Source organism: Rhinoderma darwinii, chromosome 1, assembly GCF_050947455.1.
Source record: "Rhinoderma darwinii isolate aRhiDar2 chromosome 1, aRhiDar2.hap1, whole genome shotgun sequence".
Classification (NCBI taxonomy): domain Eukaryota; kingdom Metazoa; phylum Chordata; class Amphibia; order Anura; family Rhinodermatidae; genus Rhinoderma; species Rhinoderma darwinii.
Window position 1 is genome coordinate 425124133 of NC_134687.1, and position 17086 is coordinate 425141218.

Genomic DNA, 17086 nt, shown 5'->3' on the forward strand with positions numbered 1-17086 from the left:
AGCAATGTAAAAAATATACAAAATTAGTATCGCTGCATCAGTAAAAGTCTGAACTATTACAATATACCGTTATTTAACTCGCACGGTGAACGTCGGGAATAATAAAGAATTTAAACCGCCCAACTCGCTGTTTTTTTGGTCACCTTATGTCTAAAAAAAAATGTTAATAAAAAGTGCTCAAAAAGTTGTACGTGCCAAAAAATGCTACCAATAAAAACTACAGTAGGTGCCGCAAGAAATAAGCCCTCACACCACTCTATTGACGGAAAAATAAAAACGTTATTGCACTTGGAAGGCGGGGAGTGAAAAACGAAAATAAAAAAGCAAAAAATGCATCCGTCCAGAAAGGGTTAATTAATTTCTAATAAACATTTATGACCACGTGTGGGGTATAGCCGTACTCGCGAGAAATTGCTTTACAGATGTTGGGCGGCTTTTTCCTCCTTTTATTCTTTGTGAAAATTAAAAAATTCAACATTTTAGTTGAAATGTTGATATATTTTCACGGCTTAATTCTAATAAATTCTGCAAAAGACCTGTAGGGTCAAAATGCTCACTATACCCCTAAATAAATTCCTTAACTGGTGTCGTTTCACAAATGGGGTCACATTTGGGGGATTTTCACTGTTTTGGTACCTCAAATACGACATGGCACCCGAAAACCATTTCATCTAAATATGAGCTACAAAAGCCAAATAGCGCTCCTTCCCTTCTAAGCCCTGCTGTGAGTCCAAACAGCAATTTATTACCACATATGGGCTATTTCCATAATCGGGAGAAATTGCTTCACAAATGCTGGGGTATTTTTTTCTCCTTTATTCCTTGTAAAAATTAAACATTTCTAAGTTTTTTTTCTGAAAAAAAGTTGATTTTCATCTTCAATTCAAATACATTTAGCAAAAAAAACAGTGTGGTCAAAATGCTAACAATACCCCTACATAAATTCAGTGAGGGGTGTAGTTTCCAAAATGGTCACTTCTGGGGGGTTTCCACGGTTTTGGTCCCTCCAGTTCATTGCAAATGTGACATGGTACTGAAAACGAATCCAGCAAAATCCGTTCCAAAATTCAAATGACTCCTTCTCTTCTGAGCCCTTCCGTGGGTCCAAACAGCAGTTTATTACCACATATGAGGTATTGCCGTAATCGGGAGAAATTGCTTTACAAATAGAGGGTGTTATTTCTCCTTTATTCCTTGTAAAACATTTAAAATTTCTCCCTTTTTTCAGAAAAAAGGGAGATTTTCATCTTCAAAGACTAATTCAAATGCATTTAGCAAAAAACTGGTGTCAAAACGCTAACTATACCCGTAGATAAATTCATTGAGGGGTGTAGTTTCTAAAATGGGGTCAGTCTTTTTTTTTTTTTTTTTTTTTTTTTTTTTTTTACTGTTTTGGTACCACAAGACCTCTTCAAACCTGACCTGGTGCCTAAAATATATTAAAAAAACCAGGAGTCGCCAAAATCCAATAGGGGCTTCTGTGGCCTGTGTTTGTCTATTAGCACACTAGGACTGGATATTTCTAAAAACTGCACAATCTGGGCAATATATATAGAGTTGCATTGCTGGTGTAAAACCGTCTGTGTTACATTAAAAACTGTATTACAAATGATTTTTGGCAAAATTTTGTAAATTTCACCTCTACTTTGCTTTAATTCCTGAGAAACGCCTATGTGGTTAAAACACTTTCTGAATGCTGTTTTGAATACTTTGAGGGGTGCATTTTTCAAAATGTGGTGATTTATGGGGACTTTCTAATATATAAGGCCCTCAAAGTCACTTCAGAACTGAACTGGTCCCTGAAAAAATAGCCTTTTGAAATTTTCTTAAAAATATGAGAAATTGCTGCTAAAGTTCTAAGTCTTGTAACGTCCTAGAAAAACAAAAGGACGTGAAAAACACAATGCAACCATAAAGTAGACATATGGGGGATGTTAACGAGCAACTATTTTGTGTGGTATTACTGTCTGTACAAGCAGATACATTTAATTTGAGAAAAATGCTAATTTTCTCAATTTTTGTGTTTTTCACACATCTTGAATTTATCGACAAAATGGTTTTTTTAACTAACAAAGTACAATGTGTCACGAGAAAACAGTCTCAGAATAACTTGGATAGGTAAAAGCATTCCGAAGTTATTACTACATAAGGTAACACATGTCAGATTTGAAAAAAATCTGCTTCGGCCTCCAGGCCAAAACAGGCTCCGTCCTGAAGGGGTTAAAGGAGTTGTTCAAGATCAGAAAAAAGGGTCTGCTTATTTTCCTCCAAAAGCAGTGCCACTACGTCCATAGGCCTTGTCTGGTATTGCAGCTTAGTTCCGTTCATTTGAATAGGGATGAGCTCCAATACTACACCCAGCCCATGGAGAAGTGTGGTGCCATTTCTAGGGGAAAAAGCAAACGCTCGAAATAGCTTACGTTTTAAGACTTGTTTATTTGTACGGTTTTCATACACCTGATGTTCAGCAAAAGGCCATTAATGTATAGCATACCAGTTGTTCCACTGCTTCTAAGCCTTAAAGCGTTATTACCATCTCAGACATTTATGGCATTTCCACAGGATATGCCATAAATGCCTGATAGATTTGGGTCCCAGCTCTGGGAACCGCATCTATATTGAGAATGTAGGTCACCCGACTGCTGGCCACTGATCCCTGGCGAGTAGTAATTGGAGAGGTGGCCACGCATTCGTTTGTGTTTCTCCATTCTGTTCTATGGAAGTTATGGAAACAGACAACTAATCTTCACTTAATTAACCCCCACCTGAAATCGGCAGCCACCGGCCACCTTACCAGCCAGGATGAAGGTCAGGTGACCCCCGTTCTCAATATAGCTGCGGTTCCCAGTAATGGACCTGCATCTATCAGACATTTATGCTATATCCTGTTGATATGCTATAAATGGATGAGATGGGAATAATAATACATGATTTCTGATCTGTGATCCCTGATGTTACCACTGTTAAACTTTGCTTTACTCCCTTTTACAATATGTATTGCAATTGACTTCCTTTAGCAACAGCTGATCTGCAGAGGATGTTTCCTACTCCACCTTCACTGGAACAACATCCTGCCTTTTCCCCTATCATGATGTACAAGGATAACATCGGCTCTGACACTGCAACAACTCTTGGTATGATGGAAAGTCCAATGGTCAGTTTGGCCTCCATGCAACATATAGAGTTCAAAATGGAAATTGAAGAAGGCCTATGCAGTCCCAAGCCTGAGGAGATTAAGGTATGTATTCATTTACTTTGACCTCTTTAACACCACATCACTAGATTTGTTAGACTGTGTTGTTTAACCCCTTCTTTGAGATGACCACCCCTCTAGAAGACCATTTTCAATGCAATTTTAGGTGGTTTCACTATATGTATTTAATCAATCATTTACTTTATGCCTATTCACTGAGTCTCCGAGCTTAAATATGTTTACCTTCTTGTTGTTCTCTCGTCTAAAGTTGTTAAATTACCTTCAACTCTCTCTTTTTTTTTTTTTTTTTTACAACTCTAATTTTTGGTAACAACCAATATGGTCACCATTACAGCTCCCATAGGGATTATTACCTAGCAAATCTGCCTATTTGTGTTGAGGATAGATCACTACTTAACAGGATTGTCCATGATTTAGAAAAACATGGCTGCTTTCTTCCAAAACCAGTGCCACAACTGTCCACAGGTTGTGTGTGGTATTGCAGCCCATTCCTTTTTACTTCAATGGAGCCAAGCTACAATACCAGACAACGCATGGACAGGTGTGGCGCGGTATCTGGAAGAAAGCAGTCCTGTTTCTCTATTTCTGTACTACCCCTTTAATTAGAAACGGATTTGTCATCAGAAATTTAACAGGTTTTACCGTTTTGCTATCAGATTGTAAAATAAAACAAAATTTATCGTAAATGGCAGTTACTTCTAAGTGTACGTGTTTTAGTGTTGAGTTATTTTTGTGAGGACCTGTCTTTGTTGCACATCTACTAATACAGATTTGTTTTCCAATAGGATTTTTCGTTTGTGTACAGAGTACCTTCCTATCAACCCTTTCTGGGTACCTCAATGTTTGCACCACTTAAATCATTGCCCAGTCAGTGCCTCCTGTCCTTGAAAATACCAGACGCCTGCATATATCGACCCTCCTGGGCTGCTCCTCCAAAAATACAACACCTTCCTTTACCACCTGCTGCTCCTTTCAACAGAGATGGCTATTTGTGAGTAGATTTGAAGTGGAAACTGAAATGTGCAGTTGTTTTTTTATTGTGCCGCTTTAGAGATGATTCATCTGTTTTTGTTGATCATTTTTCATTCCTTAACTTTTTACAGGAATGTGCCAAGTGAGGGCAGTTTGACAGACCAAGATTACCTGCAGCTCAACACTCCACAGACTAACACCCCTCTTGCTCCTTGCAGCACCGCTCCACCCAGCAATGGGGGAACTGGTGGAGTCTTGCCCTCTCCAGCTACTCCCAGGTTTTCTGTTCCCACTCCCCGCACACCAAGAACTCCTAGAACTCCAAAAGGTGCTGGAGGAGCCAGTGGTCAAGGTTCTGTGAAGTATGATGGCACAGACCTCTGTTCTCCAGCTTCTACTCCATCTACAACAAGGCCCTTGAGTTCTGTTGAGCCAGCCAGCAGTCACCCAGCTCCTGAGGCCCACAGCCTATATGTTACTTTACTACTCTCTGACTCTGTCCTAAACATTTTTAAGGACAGGAACTTTGATAGCTGTTGCATATGTGCCTGCAATCTGAACATCAAAGGATCTGATGTAGGTCTCTACATCCCAGACTCTTCAAATGAAGACCAGTATCGATGCACCTGTGGCTTCAGTGCCATTGTCAACCGTAGACTTGGTTACCACTCCGGTCTATTTATAGAGGATGAGATGGACATATTTGGCAGATCCTCTTACATAGGGCAGGCAGTGGAGAGAAGACTAAACATCAGAGAGGCAGCTTGGAGAAGTGAAGACCCTCCTCCACCCTTCCTCCTTTTGCTTCTGCAGACTCAATGCACTAGGCCTTTCACCAATACTGGAGGAATCTGGGATCTTTCTAGTAAGAAATCAGAGTCTTTTTTGGAAGGACCCAATACTAACTTGGACAAAGTGAGGGTCGAGAGTTCCGACGCTTGGCCAGAATGCTTAAATGCACTAGAGCAGGGAAGACAGTATGTGGATAATCCAACTGGGGGACGAGTTGATGAGTCTTTGGTCAGAAGTGCTACCTTCCACCTTTGGCCACACAACAATGGTGAGCATTGTATCTTTATACTTTTGTCTGTTTATATATATTTTTTTCTCTCCCTCTAGCTGTAAACTAGGTCACTCCTAATTTTTTCAATGTTAGGCCTTTGCGTCTGCAAAAAAAAAAAAACGAACCTGCAGAAGCACTCTTGCGAGCGCTGATCTGCTTAGTTTCTTTTCACCTTTTTCCGGAAACGGATGTAGCGGTGTATGGGCTCATAGATTTTCTATTGTCGGGTACGCCACTACATCGATTTCCGGAAAAAGCCGAACAGAAACTAGCCTGCTCAGCGCTCACACAAGCGCTTCTGCCGCTTCCTTTTAGCGATTGGTGGGCGTCTCCGTGCTCGGACCCCCACCAATCAAAACATATGACCTGTCACTATGACATGTCAGAAGTTTGTTGAACATTGAGTTACCCTTTAAAACAAACCACGCACTGACGAGAAATACATTCCTGTCACGGAGGCCCTAGGCTGGAATTTCACGGGATGAAAATGCCATGGATTTTGTGCGGCGTTTCTGCAGCAAAATCCGCATGTGCTATGTGCATGATTTCTTGCGGTTTTCACCCCATCTGCATTGAAAACTATTAAATCTGCACTGAACTTTCGAAAATCTGCAGCATGCGCTGATTTCTGTCTGTAGAATGTTCACCAGCATGTGGATAAGAATTGTTCAAATCTACATGCCTGGGGACTGTATTCCGCCCAGAAAATCGGCATCATTTTTGTCTCGTATGAATTTAGCCTACACTCCAAAACCTATTAACAAAATGATGCAGATTATTTCGTACATGTCAGCTTGGTATGATAATGTTTATTACCATGACTGGTTCATGACTCCTCAGATTGCCAAATACATGTCACAGTATTACACAGTATTCCCTTTAAGGAAATTACAGTTTTCTAGTTAAAGGGGTTTTCCACAACCAGACGTCTGATGACCAGTAGTTGGAGCCGGAAACAGATCGCTCTGGTCATGGAATAGCGGCCAAGCTGCAGCTCTGCGCCTATACAAGTGAATCTTAGTGGTCATAGCCATCTGCAACCGGCTCCAACTACTGCCTACTGTTCAGAATGTCCGGCAGCCAGAGCAGCTGATCGGTGCAGGGTCCAGGTGTCGGACCCCCATCGATCATATACAGTGGCTAGGTCATCAGTTATTCGGGCATGGACATCCCCTTTAAGAGGTGGAACCCAGCTTCATATTTCCAGCAATTACCGCCTGTCCTCTAGTTGCAGTCAAGTGCTTAAGGCTGGAATCTCACGTCACGGATTAAATACGTTTTGTGCCTCAAAATGCATTTAAACCGCGACACGAGATCCCAGCCTTACACCTCTTGGTGAAATGTGTGTCTAGAAAGCTCACTGTTCCATGTGTGTCTAAATCTTCTCACTTCTGTTATTTCCACATCTGTGATTATGGATGCTTAATAACTATAGGACAATTTTCTAGATCGGTCATATATTTGGGTATGCTTTATATTCCCAACTATCCCCTAAAATCTTCATGCTTATTTTTCAGTTGTCATTTAGATGGTTTTGTGTATGGCCTGAAATGTTGGGATGCTTATGCTTTCAGCATCAGAATCCCCATTAGACATTTAACAGAAACTCCACCTTTGGGCAACTTTAATCCAAAGCGCGGAGTGAAATGTTTATTACAAAAATTATTTATTTTTCTGTCAGGCTTCATGGACAATCTGATGAGTGAAAACATATTCGACCATAGATGACTCTACTTGTGTCTAATATTAAGCAACAGCATAATCTCTGGAGGTGGTTTCAAACGACCGCTTCTCCCTTTTTCCCATACGGAGGGGGAGGGGGGAATAGTCTGACATTTTGGTAAAATGTGTTGCCATGACTGCCAGTTTATTAGACTTAGCTGCCGTTTGCTTCTACTGCTGGCCCAAGAGAGAAGGCTTGCATTTTGCTGTCATGTCATTCATCTTTAGACCCCTGTTGGGAGACACACAGGGCTTTTAGGGGCGCAAACCTTTCACTGCCAAGGATGTATGTAATATGGCATGAGTTTTAAATGATTGTCGCGACTAGATTATTAGGGTCTCGAATATTGCACCTAGAGCTTCGGTCAAAGCATTAAAGCCCAGAATTGCTCATTTCTAATGATACCGGAATCCAAGATCTAGGTGCAATATTCGAGACGCAGCACATGTTTTAAGGCGGGGAGCAGGATAATACGTTTTACTTTCTGGTACTGTCACTGTAAAGGTGGCATTTTAACAATTTGCAGTTTCCCCTTTAGAAAATGTATGGGAGTATAATATTTTTTTTAAATCATTTTAGTTTTTAGTGCCTTGTGTACCACTCAGTAGCAATTCTAAGACTACAGTAAGTGGTTGTGGAGGTCAGAAATACCCTCTTTCTTTAATCTAGGTTTGTTAGAAATGTTCACCTGTACCTATTGTGAAAATGGTGACATAACTCAAGGGTGTTGAAAATCGCAATATCCAGGCATGTCTCTGTTAGACTCTTCACGTGGTTTGCCTTCTGCAGATGCACTTCTGGCATAATGCTCATATTTGATCATCAATACATGTAGAAAAATCTAGACAAATGCATATGTTTCTGTTCACATAAGACACTTAAAGGGGTTATCCAATAATTGCATTGCAAAAATATATTTATGAGAAACGAAGTCACTTACTAATGTACTTTTAATTTAAAATTCTGTAATAAATCGTGCAGTTCAAACCATGAACATGACCTCAAGGGACTGTCACATTGCCTATTGCTTGAGTCCCGAGCAGAGCCTCAGCTAGCACTTTGCTCGGGACTCGAGCACTGCTCCCGACGTCCATATTTTGTCAATTCAGGGATTTCTGATTGCTGGAGTTCCCAAGCAATGCATCAGCTGATGTTCTGCCTGGGGACGCCACAACTTCTCCCAATGTCACTGTCCATGTGTGGATATTGACGTCGGCAGCAGTACTGTAGTCCCCGAGCAAAGCATGATTTATGGACAGTGATGTCGGGAGCAGTGCTGGAGTCCACAGGCAGAGCATCAGCTGATGCTCTGCCTGGAGACTCCAGCATTAGGAAACCCCTGAATTTACCAAATATGGACGTCTGGAGCAGTGCTGGAGTCCCGAGCAAAGCGCTAGCTGATTGTCTGCTCGGGACTCAAGCAATAGGCCATGTGACAGCCCCTCGCGATCATGTTCACGAACAGCACATGAAGCAAGAGCTCAGTCACGTGGGGCCGTGTCGGAGCGTCATCATTATTAGAAAAGCTCCAGCACTTCCGTGAACAATTCACGAGGTTTGAACTGTACCATTTAGTACAGAATTTGAAATTAAAGTACATTAGTGAGTGACTTTGTTTCACGTAAATACATTATTGCAATGCAATTTTTGGTTCCCGGATAACCCATTTAATCCTTACTAGAAAGGTAGTGCAGTGTTTTGTTTTTTTTCTTTCAAAGACTCAGTTGTGTTTTGGATCCATTCAAGCTTTTAATGCATAATAAAACTGAGGAGAAAGTGGAACAAGTCGTACTAGAATCTCTGGCCTCCAGTATGACAGCTTGTAACTGTGCCATGGTGAAAAAGTATAGCAGATCCTTTTTTATCATCTTCCCTTTTAAATCGCATCTTATTCAGAGGACTTGAGGAATTCCTGAAAACTGATCTCAAATGGACTTGTGGTGAATATGTTCTTGTACACAGCAGCCGGTCTGAGCTCCCGCTGCACCCCGCTGCAGTCAGTCACTGATCATTTGCTGCTGTGGAGCACTGCTCCACAGGGACAGAACTAATGGCAAAAACTGAGGATTTGTAGGTAACTACCACTACCTGGGTAATGCTTACCTGGCATGACCTCAGCTGGACATCATCTCTTTTATAAAAAATAAAAAAAAAGGTAGATCTACAGGTGCAATCCTATGCAAACGCTTGAGCAGGGCATTTCCAATTGTGTTTAGAGGAAAAAATGTTAAGACGACCCCTGCATGAAACAGACTTTTATATATGACGCGTTTCGCATAAAGAAAGAAAACAATAAAACATGTTCATTAGATCATTTTTTAAAATCTTTTTCCTGTTTTATTTTTATTTTTAGTGCTTGATGTTAGTAGGCTCCCCTCTCAGGATGTGGTCCGCATGTTACTATCCCTACAGCCATTCTTGCAGGACGCCATTCAAAAGAAAAGGACGGGCCGAACCTGGGAAAATATACAGCATGTGCAGGGTCCCCTGACATGGCAGCAGTTTCACAAGATGGCTGGACGTGGATCCTATGGTATGATAATCATGTTTTACTAATGGTATATAGTAGGTTTGTTTCTCGTTTTCTCTAGGATAGATTTTAACATGCAGTTTAGTTATTTATTTGCTTTTCAAGCACTTTCCTTTTTTTCTCAGGATTAATCTTTGTTTTATAACTTCTTTGAAATCTGCTGTCTTGTAAAAGTGTCGAGAGAAGGGCAGTTAGCGGGAGTGGCCTTTAACAGATTGACAGATTTTAAAAAAATTACGCCAGTAACTAGTGTAAGTTATGGTGCAAATTTACTCCTGTTCATAGCAGGCATAGATTTGTATTTCTGTCGCATGGACAGCCAAAGACTCGCCATATTTATTCAGAAATGCACACCTCCTAAAAAATGTGGCACATTTATCGCCAACGTAAATTAGTTCAAGATTGGCATGAAATGCCAGTCTTAATATATTCTCCCTCCACGTTTGTTTACAGGAAGCGTTACTGATTTATGTAATTATTTTATACACTCAGGATCTGAAGAATCTCCAGAACCGCTGCCCATACCCAACCTCTTGGTTGGTTATGACAAAGACTACCTTACCATAGCTCCTTTCGCGCTCCCGTTTTGGGAGCGTCTGCTTCTTGAGCCATATGGTGGACAGCAGGATGTAGGATATTTGGTATTGTGTCCAGAAAACCCAGCCGTGGTAGATGGAGCAAAAGCCTTCTTTAATGATTTGAGTGCAGTATATGAGGTAAGCAATTAATCCGCGTGCACTGGGATAAATATGTTCGACGTTGGCATTCTGGGGTGTGAGGCCACTTTCACATGGGCATAATACAGGTGCATTTTTTCACCCCCTACAAGGGCTGCAAATCCCAGCCAGCCCAAATTAATACCACCCCCTCTTCAAAGTGTTTTAGATTGATAAGTTGTTGAACACACTGTACAAATCAGTATTTCATTCTCACCTCCTGTTGACCTGAATATTACCCATACACTATTGCAAACTGCCTAGTAGTAGATGTGGACCACATGTACAGTATTTCAGCAACATAAAAACATTCCATTTTTTTGTCAGGCAAATGGTTTATTTTTGTTGCTGCATTTATTTATTTTTTTACATTTTTACGGTTTTGTTTACACGTTTTTTTCAGCCGTATTTTAGTGTAAAACGGTTGCATTAAGCTCTGAAATACGCCTCAAACTCTTGCAAACAGCTTACCATTGAATTCAATGGTAAAAAGCTGTGTAGTGCATACTAGGTGTTAAAGGGGGTGGGGTAATAGCGGGATTCACTGGTTAGTGGCACCCACTATTACTACTGCCTTTATAATCAGGGTCACTAGGGTTATGCCTAGTTCCCCTACCTTTTCCTTATACGAACGTCGATCTAATTGCTTTAGCGGCTACTCAAGGGAATAAGACCGTATAGTAAATAAAGGTAATATTTATTAACATACAGTAATCACTCTCATATATATATATATAATACAGTAACTAATCACTGTACAGTATAAACACGGTATCACAATATTATACCGCCACCCACTTACCTAAACATACACAGAATACAGTTACGTTACAACACAATACACATAAGTTACTTGTGATTCTCACACGCTCTCTATCTCTATCCCACTCCCTCCTAATATAACTCCCTATACACTAAGGGTTAATACGGGATAAGGAGGAACAAGGGGAATGGGTTTCTGTGTACCTGGGGATGTGCAGGTCAAGGGTCACTGCAGGGTACTTAGGGCAGCAGGGGTGAACTTAGGGACCACAGGGTTAACTCTGGGACAGTAGGGACAGTACTCAGGAAGAGCAAAGGGTAAACTCAGGGACTCAGGGAGAGCAAGGGGTTAACTCAGGGAAGCAAGGGTTAACTCTGGGACAGTACTTAGGGAGAGCAAGGGGTTAACTTAGGGAGAGCAAGGGGTTAACTTAGGGAGAGCAAGGGGTTAACTTAGGGAGAGCAAGGGGTTAACTCTGGGACAGTAGGGACTCAGGGAGAGCAAGTGGTTAACTCAGGGAACTCTGGGACAGTACTCAGGGAGATCAAGGGGTTAACTCAGGGAAGCAAGGGTTACAGCAGGAGGAGACAGGGTTAAGTGTAGCTGCTGCTACACTTGATACTTAGCGTGACTTTGGTGGAGCAGCAGAGGCAGGAGCAGGAGCCCAGGTCTTTGGAGGAGAGAGAGTTGAGCCGGGTGGGTCGGTGGTGTGGGAGGCAGGCAGGCAGCTCTCAGCTGATCGTCTTCTGCTAGCTCCAGCTAGCTTCGGCTCCTCAGGGTACCGACGCAGGGCTATTTAACCCTGTCGGTACGCTCGCAGCGGGGGATGTGGCGCTTGCCCCTGGCTAGCATGGGTCGGCATGGTGATAATGTATCACCAGCCGACTCATGAGCGCCCGCACGAGACAGTCCGTGCGCGCGGGAGACTTGAAATGGAGACCGGGGATAACAATCCCTTGTCTCCATGGTTTCCAAACAAAGCAGGGCCATGCTAATTGTCCTGCTTCGCTTCGAACCGCATTCATGACCAGTGCTGTTGTTGTTACAGCCCTGGCTCATGATACATTATATGTATTATACACGCACCTACATATTTTTTATATATATATATATATATATATATATATATATATATATATATATATAGATATATATATATATATAGATATATATATATATATATAGATATATATATATATATACACACATATACATACACACTATATATATATATATATATATATATATATATATATATATATATACATACATACATATGGACACTTCCCTTTACACTAGGCATAATTTTACGCCGCTGTTCCGAAAAAATGTGGCGAAAAATGCGTGAGTGATGTCTCTTCTTGAGGCATTTTTTAAGCAGATTTTTAACATTTCCAATGGAATCCAGCAAAAATGCTTTGAAGAAACACTTCAAATAAGTGCTTGGCAAATCTGTGTCAAAAACGTCTGGTTTTTAATTAAAGGCTGATTGCACTTGAAATTTTTCTGCTTTAAACGTATACTGTGTGAACATGCCCTAAATAATAAGTAAACCCATTATTGCTCCCTTTTTTATATGACAGATGTGCCGTCTTGGTCAGCACCGACCAATCAGTAAAGTTCTGTGTGATGGGATTATGAAGGTTGGCTGCTCTACTAGTGAAGCATCAGGCGAGGAATCACCCAGTGAGGACGTGGACAACCGTGCTCGGCTTCAGATGTATGCTCAGGCCTGCCGGCAACACCTAGGTCAGTCATTTGCAGGTTTTAATTGAACCAGTGCATGAAGCATAGAATGACTGAAGGAATATGGGGCACATGGTAGCATTTTAATTATTTCTATCTAAAACTACTCATCAGTTGCTTCTATCTGGTATGTATGTATGTATATGGGAGTCTAAATTCATTACGTTAGTTTTGTTTTCCCTACAAAAGATCACCCGAAGAAACTCCATACAGACACTGAATTCTGGGGGTTTGTACAATGTAGTCAGCAGAATTGTGCCATTAAGTACAAAGGAAATAAAGCATTGTATTGGCAAAATACCAATTCTTCAAATAATCCATATTTATAAACTACAATGCTGTTCTAACATGGATCTCCACTTTTAAGCAATGTCCTTTACACCCTATGTACACCCCATATTTGAAGTAAACCACAAGTTGCCATAGAAGTCCTTATATGATGCGTCAAAGAGCCATTCACTAGCAAAAGGGTGGTGACAGACATACTTTGAACATGAACCTATAGGTATGCGGCTTCCCAAGCTTCTAAACTAGCTATAAGGAGAACAGCTTGGTGGACTAACATTGAGATCTACTGGTCCCCGTTAAGGTCTTCTGGTATATCGCAATCTACTATTTGGTCACCACTAATATAAACAGAAACAGCGCCCCCTCTGTCTATGTGCTATGTCTGGTATTGCAGTACAGCCCCATTTTGTTGAAAATGGATGAGATGCAATACCAGACACAGCCCATAGATGGACATGGCGCGGTGTCCGCTTTATGTGTGTGTTATACCATATGTACTTGTGTCCCTGTGACAGATTCTCTTTAGTGCCCCTTTTTTGTGTAGATTTATAGATATTATATCAATTGCATATTAAGGCCTCATGCACACGACCGTAGTGTTTTTCTGGTCCGCAAATTCCAGGACCGTGTTCCGTGAAATGTCCTCCGCAGTTCATCCGTATGTAATCCGCAAAATGCGGATGAAAAAAAAAAAGCCTAGGTAAAACAGGATGACGACAGAACTCATTCCCGGTCGTCGCCTAGCAACACTTCCGCAAACTGCGGTTGACACACGGAGGTGTACACGCATTTTCCACGGGCCCATTGACTTCTATGGGCATGTCCGCATCGAATTTGCGGGCCGTAATAAGACATGTCCTGAGTTTCTGCGGCACGGATTTGCGGACATGCGGAGACAAGTGAAAACACGGATAGTGTGTATGGGCCCATAGAAATGAATGGGTCCGCAATTCTCCCGTGGATTTGCGGGGGAATTGCGGACGCAAAAACACGTTCGTGTGCATGGGGCCTAAGAAAATAAGAATCTGTTTTCTAATTTTTTTTTTTTTCTTATCCTTAATTCAATTTTCAGCCCCTTATCTGTCCTCCCTGCAACTGGACAGCAGCCTATTATTACCTCCTAAAAGCCAAGCCAATCCAATTACACAGAATACACCAAGTCCTGCTGCTGCACCTTCTGGGCCATCCAACCCTGCATTCAGTTCCACTCCTAATGGCACTGGCACAGCACCACCACAGTCCTCTTCATCCTCGTCCGTGCCTGCTGGGAATAGCTCTGCAGCATTCAACACCTGCACAGCGCAGAATTCTTCAAGTTCTGCAGATCGAGCTGCGGTAAGCCAGTCCACTGTAGAGGTGGAATCAAACCCGCCATCCACACAGCTAGAAACACCTGAAAGGTGAGTGAACGTGAAGCTTTTTCTCTGTACAATATATTGTTGTGGCATGCATACTGTACAAACCCCTTTGTCTAGTGTTTTGACTTTATAGGCACTATCCTTTATTATACATGTAGTTTGGTATACTTAGTGACTTGCCGTTTTAAGTTATCATGGTGCGCCAAAAAAAAAAGGTTTCACAGAAAAAAGTCAAACGTTAAAGGGAATGTATCGTCCGAAAATGACATATTTAAATCAGAAGAGCCTGGCCATACGTAAAACATGCGAGGAACGTTTGTAGAAGGGAACGAAATATGCAAGGTTGGACACAAATTTCTGGCTGCACTACCTCTATTCTACATCTACAACTGTTTGGCTGGGTTCACACAGAGTTTTTTGCAGGCGGAAAATCTGCCTCAAATTTCCGTTTGGAATTTTGAGGCAGATTTTGCTCTGCCTGCGCGGCGTGTTTCGCCCACGGCCATTGAGCGCCACTGGCAAAAAACGCCACGAAATACGCTTTCTCTGCTTCCCGTTGATGTCAACAGGACGTCAGAGCCGTAAACGCCCGAAGATACGGCATGTCCCTTCTTTTTTCCCGTGAGACTGTTTTTCCACTTGTGGGAAAAAAACGCCTCTGCCTCCCCTTGAAATCAATGGGAGGCATTTTCGGCCGTTTTTTGGCACGTTTTCCGACGGGGTTTCCGCGACAAAAACTCTGTGTGAACTCCCCCTTTAAGTCTTGATATTGATTTTTTATTTTCATTTGTTTTATTTTGTATAAATAAACTCTATATGAAAATATCTACAAAAATAAATAAATAAAAATGTTGATAGGATGTCTGACACTGTCCATTCAGTGCAGATGGTGTCAGAAATGACCGCTGTAGGGCCCTGCTCTATTGACTAGGAAAATGGGAAGCCCTGGTTGTCAATTTGTGCATGTATTTCCAGGAGAAATAATAGAGGAATGGCATAATGCAATGTTTAGAAAAAAAATGACATGTTATTTGCTATTACAGTATACAGAAATCCTTTCTATAAATGAGCTATCTGCAAGTTATGTAAAAGCAGTTCTCTTGTTCTGCACTGGCGGGTGGATCACAAATTCATATTGAACAAATACATTTCTTCAGTCCTACCCCTTACCCTACCACTTTTCTCCTGTATATATTTGAGATTTGAAAGTCTATGTACACCTTTGAAGATTATTATTTATTTATTTTTTATGTGATTTTAAACAACATTTTAATTTATTTTATTAAAAAATATTAAAAGATGCACTTCATCCTGTATACATAGAAGATGTATCACTTTGTCAGAGCCGATTCCGTCAGTTCAGTTCTGGTGCTGCGTGTCTCTGACACACAGGATCCAGCTAATAACGATCACATCTAAATTCATAAACTTAGATATGATGGTTATTGAACTTCGATGCGATCGCTATTAGCTGGATCCTGTGAGTCAGACACGCAGCACCTGCTTTTAGTCGAGCAGTCCGCTCCGCTAAACTGACGGCCGTGGCTTTGACAGAATGATAAAACTTCTATGTATAAATGATGCATAGAAGCTGTATCGTAAGTAAAATTACATAAAACATTGATTTTTTTAAAAACTAATTCTCTTTTAAAGGCATACATAGCCTTTTAAGGGCCTGTTCACATCACCATTAATTTCCATTCTGGGGTTCAGTCGACTCCGCTATTGTTTCCGCCGGAAAACCGGAAACCTGCCTGATTGGTGACGAACGGAAACCATTAGCGATGTTTCAGTCACCATTGAGATCAATGTTGACTGAAACGGAAGCTGTGGTTTCACTTTCACTTTCCGTTGCGGGGTTCACCCGACAGAAACCACAGACGGAACCCCGGAACGGAAAGCGAACGGTGATGTGAACAGGCCCTTAGTGATATTCCCATTTTGGATATCCCACAGGATATGCCATACATTTCTGATAGATGTGGGACCTACCTCAGGAACTCGCACCTATCTCTAAAAACGGCGCCCCCTACTTTTCGCTACCCCCGGCCATTAACTGACTAAGTGGTCCGAAGTACAGCAACCGCGTTGCTTGCCGTGCTACCCTTTTCCGTTACTCATATTTATTTCTATGGGAGTTAAGGTAACAGCATAGCTCCGCGTGCTCAACTGTTTATTTAATTCTGACCACTTAGTTAGTCAGTGGCTGAAGAGCAGTGTGATCAAGAAAAGGTAAGATGTGGATCAAGGGATCCTGTTCTAGAGATAGATGTGGGTTCCAACTCCGGGACCAGCACCTATCGGACATTTATGGCATATGTGGATATGCCATAAATGTCCATGGTGGGAATACCCCTTTAAACTCTTCACGTCATACAACCAACTTAATGTCTAAATCCCAGAGAAACCCCATAACTTTAATTCATGATGTTTCTTTCTTACAAACAATACTTATATAAAATATGTATATTTTTTTATGCATTCTCAGTACAACAGAAAGAGAGAAAATTGGGATCCCGACAGTGGCAGAGCCAGCTACGAGCGTCACTTACTCCCCAACTGTTGTTATATACATGGTGGATCCTTTTGCATATACTTCAGATGACGACTCTCACGCAGGAAACTTCTGGCTGCTGGGTTTGATTCGGTGTTTTACGGACATGCTGGAGATTTTACCAGAACCACTTCGTGCTGCCTGTATTTTGCAGGTAAG

The 17086-nt window shown here is 41.5% G+C and overlaps 1 protein-coding gene across 1 annotated transcript in view; it reads left to right on the forward strand.

Moving 5' to 3' along the window:
- The window catches only part of MED13L (mediator complex subunit 13L), a 155883-nt gene that overhangs the window by 127093 nt on the left and 11704 nt on the right, over positions 1-17086 (forward strand). Inside the window, exons 15-22 of the mRNA XM_075830155.1 lie at positions 3018-3238; positions 4000-4205; positions 4318-5246; positions 9326-9505; positions 9995-10218; positions 12565-12730; positions 14088-14415; positions 16862-17081. Coding sequence (XP_075686270.1) covers positions 3018-3238; positions 4000-4205; positions 4318-5246; positions 9326-9505; positions 9995-10218; positions 12565-12730; positions 14088-14415; positions 16862-17081 — 2474 coding nt within the window. The remainder of the gene's footprint in view (positions 1-3017; positions 3239-3999; positions 4206-4317; positions 5247-9325; positions 9506-9994; positions 10219-12564; positions 12731-14087; positions 14416-16861; positions 17082-17086) is intronic.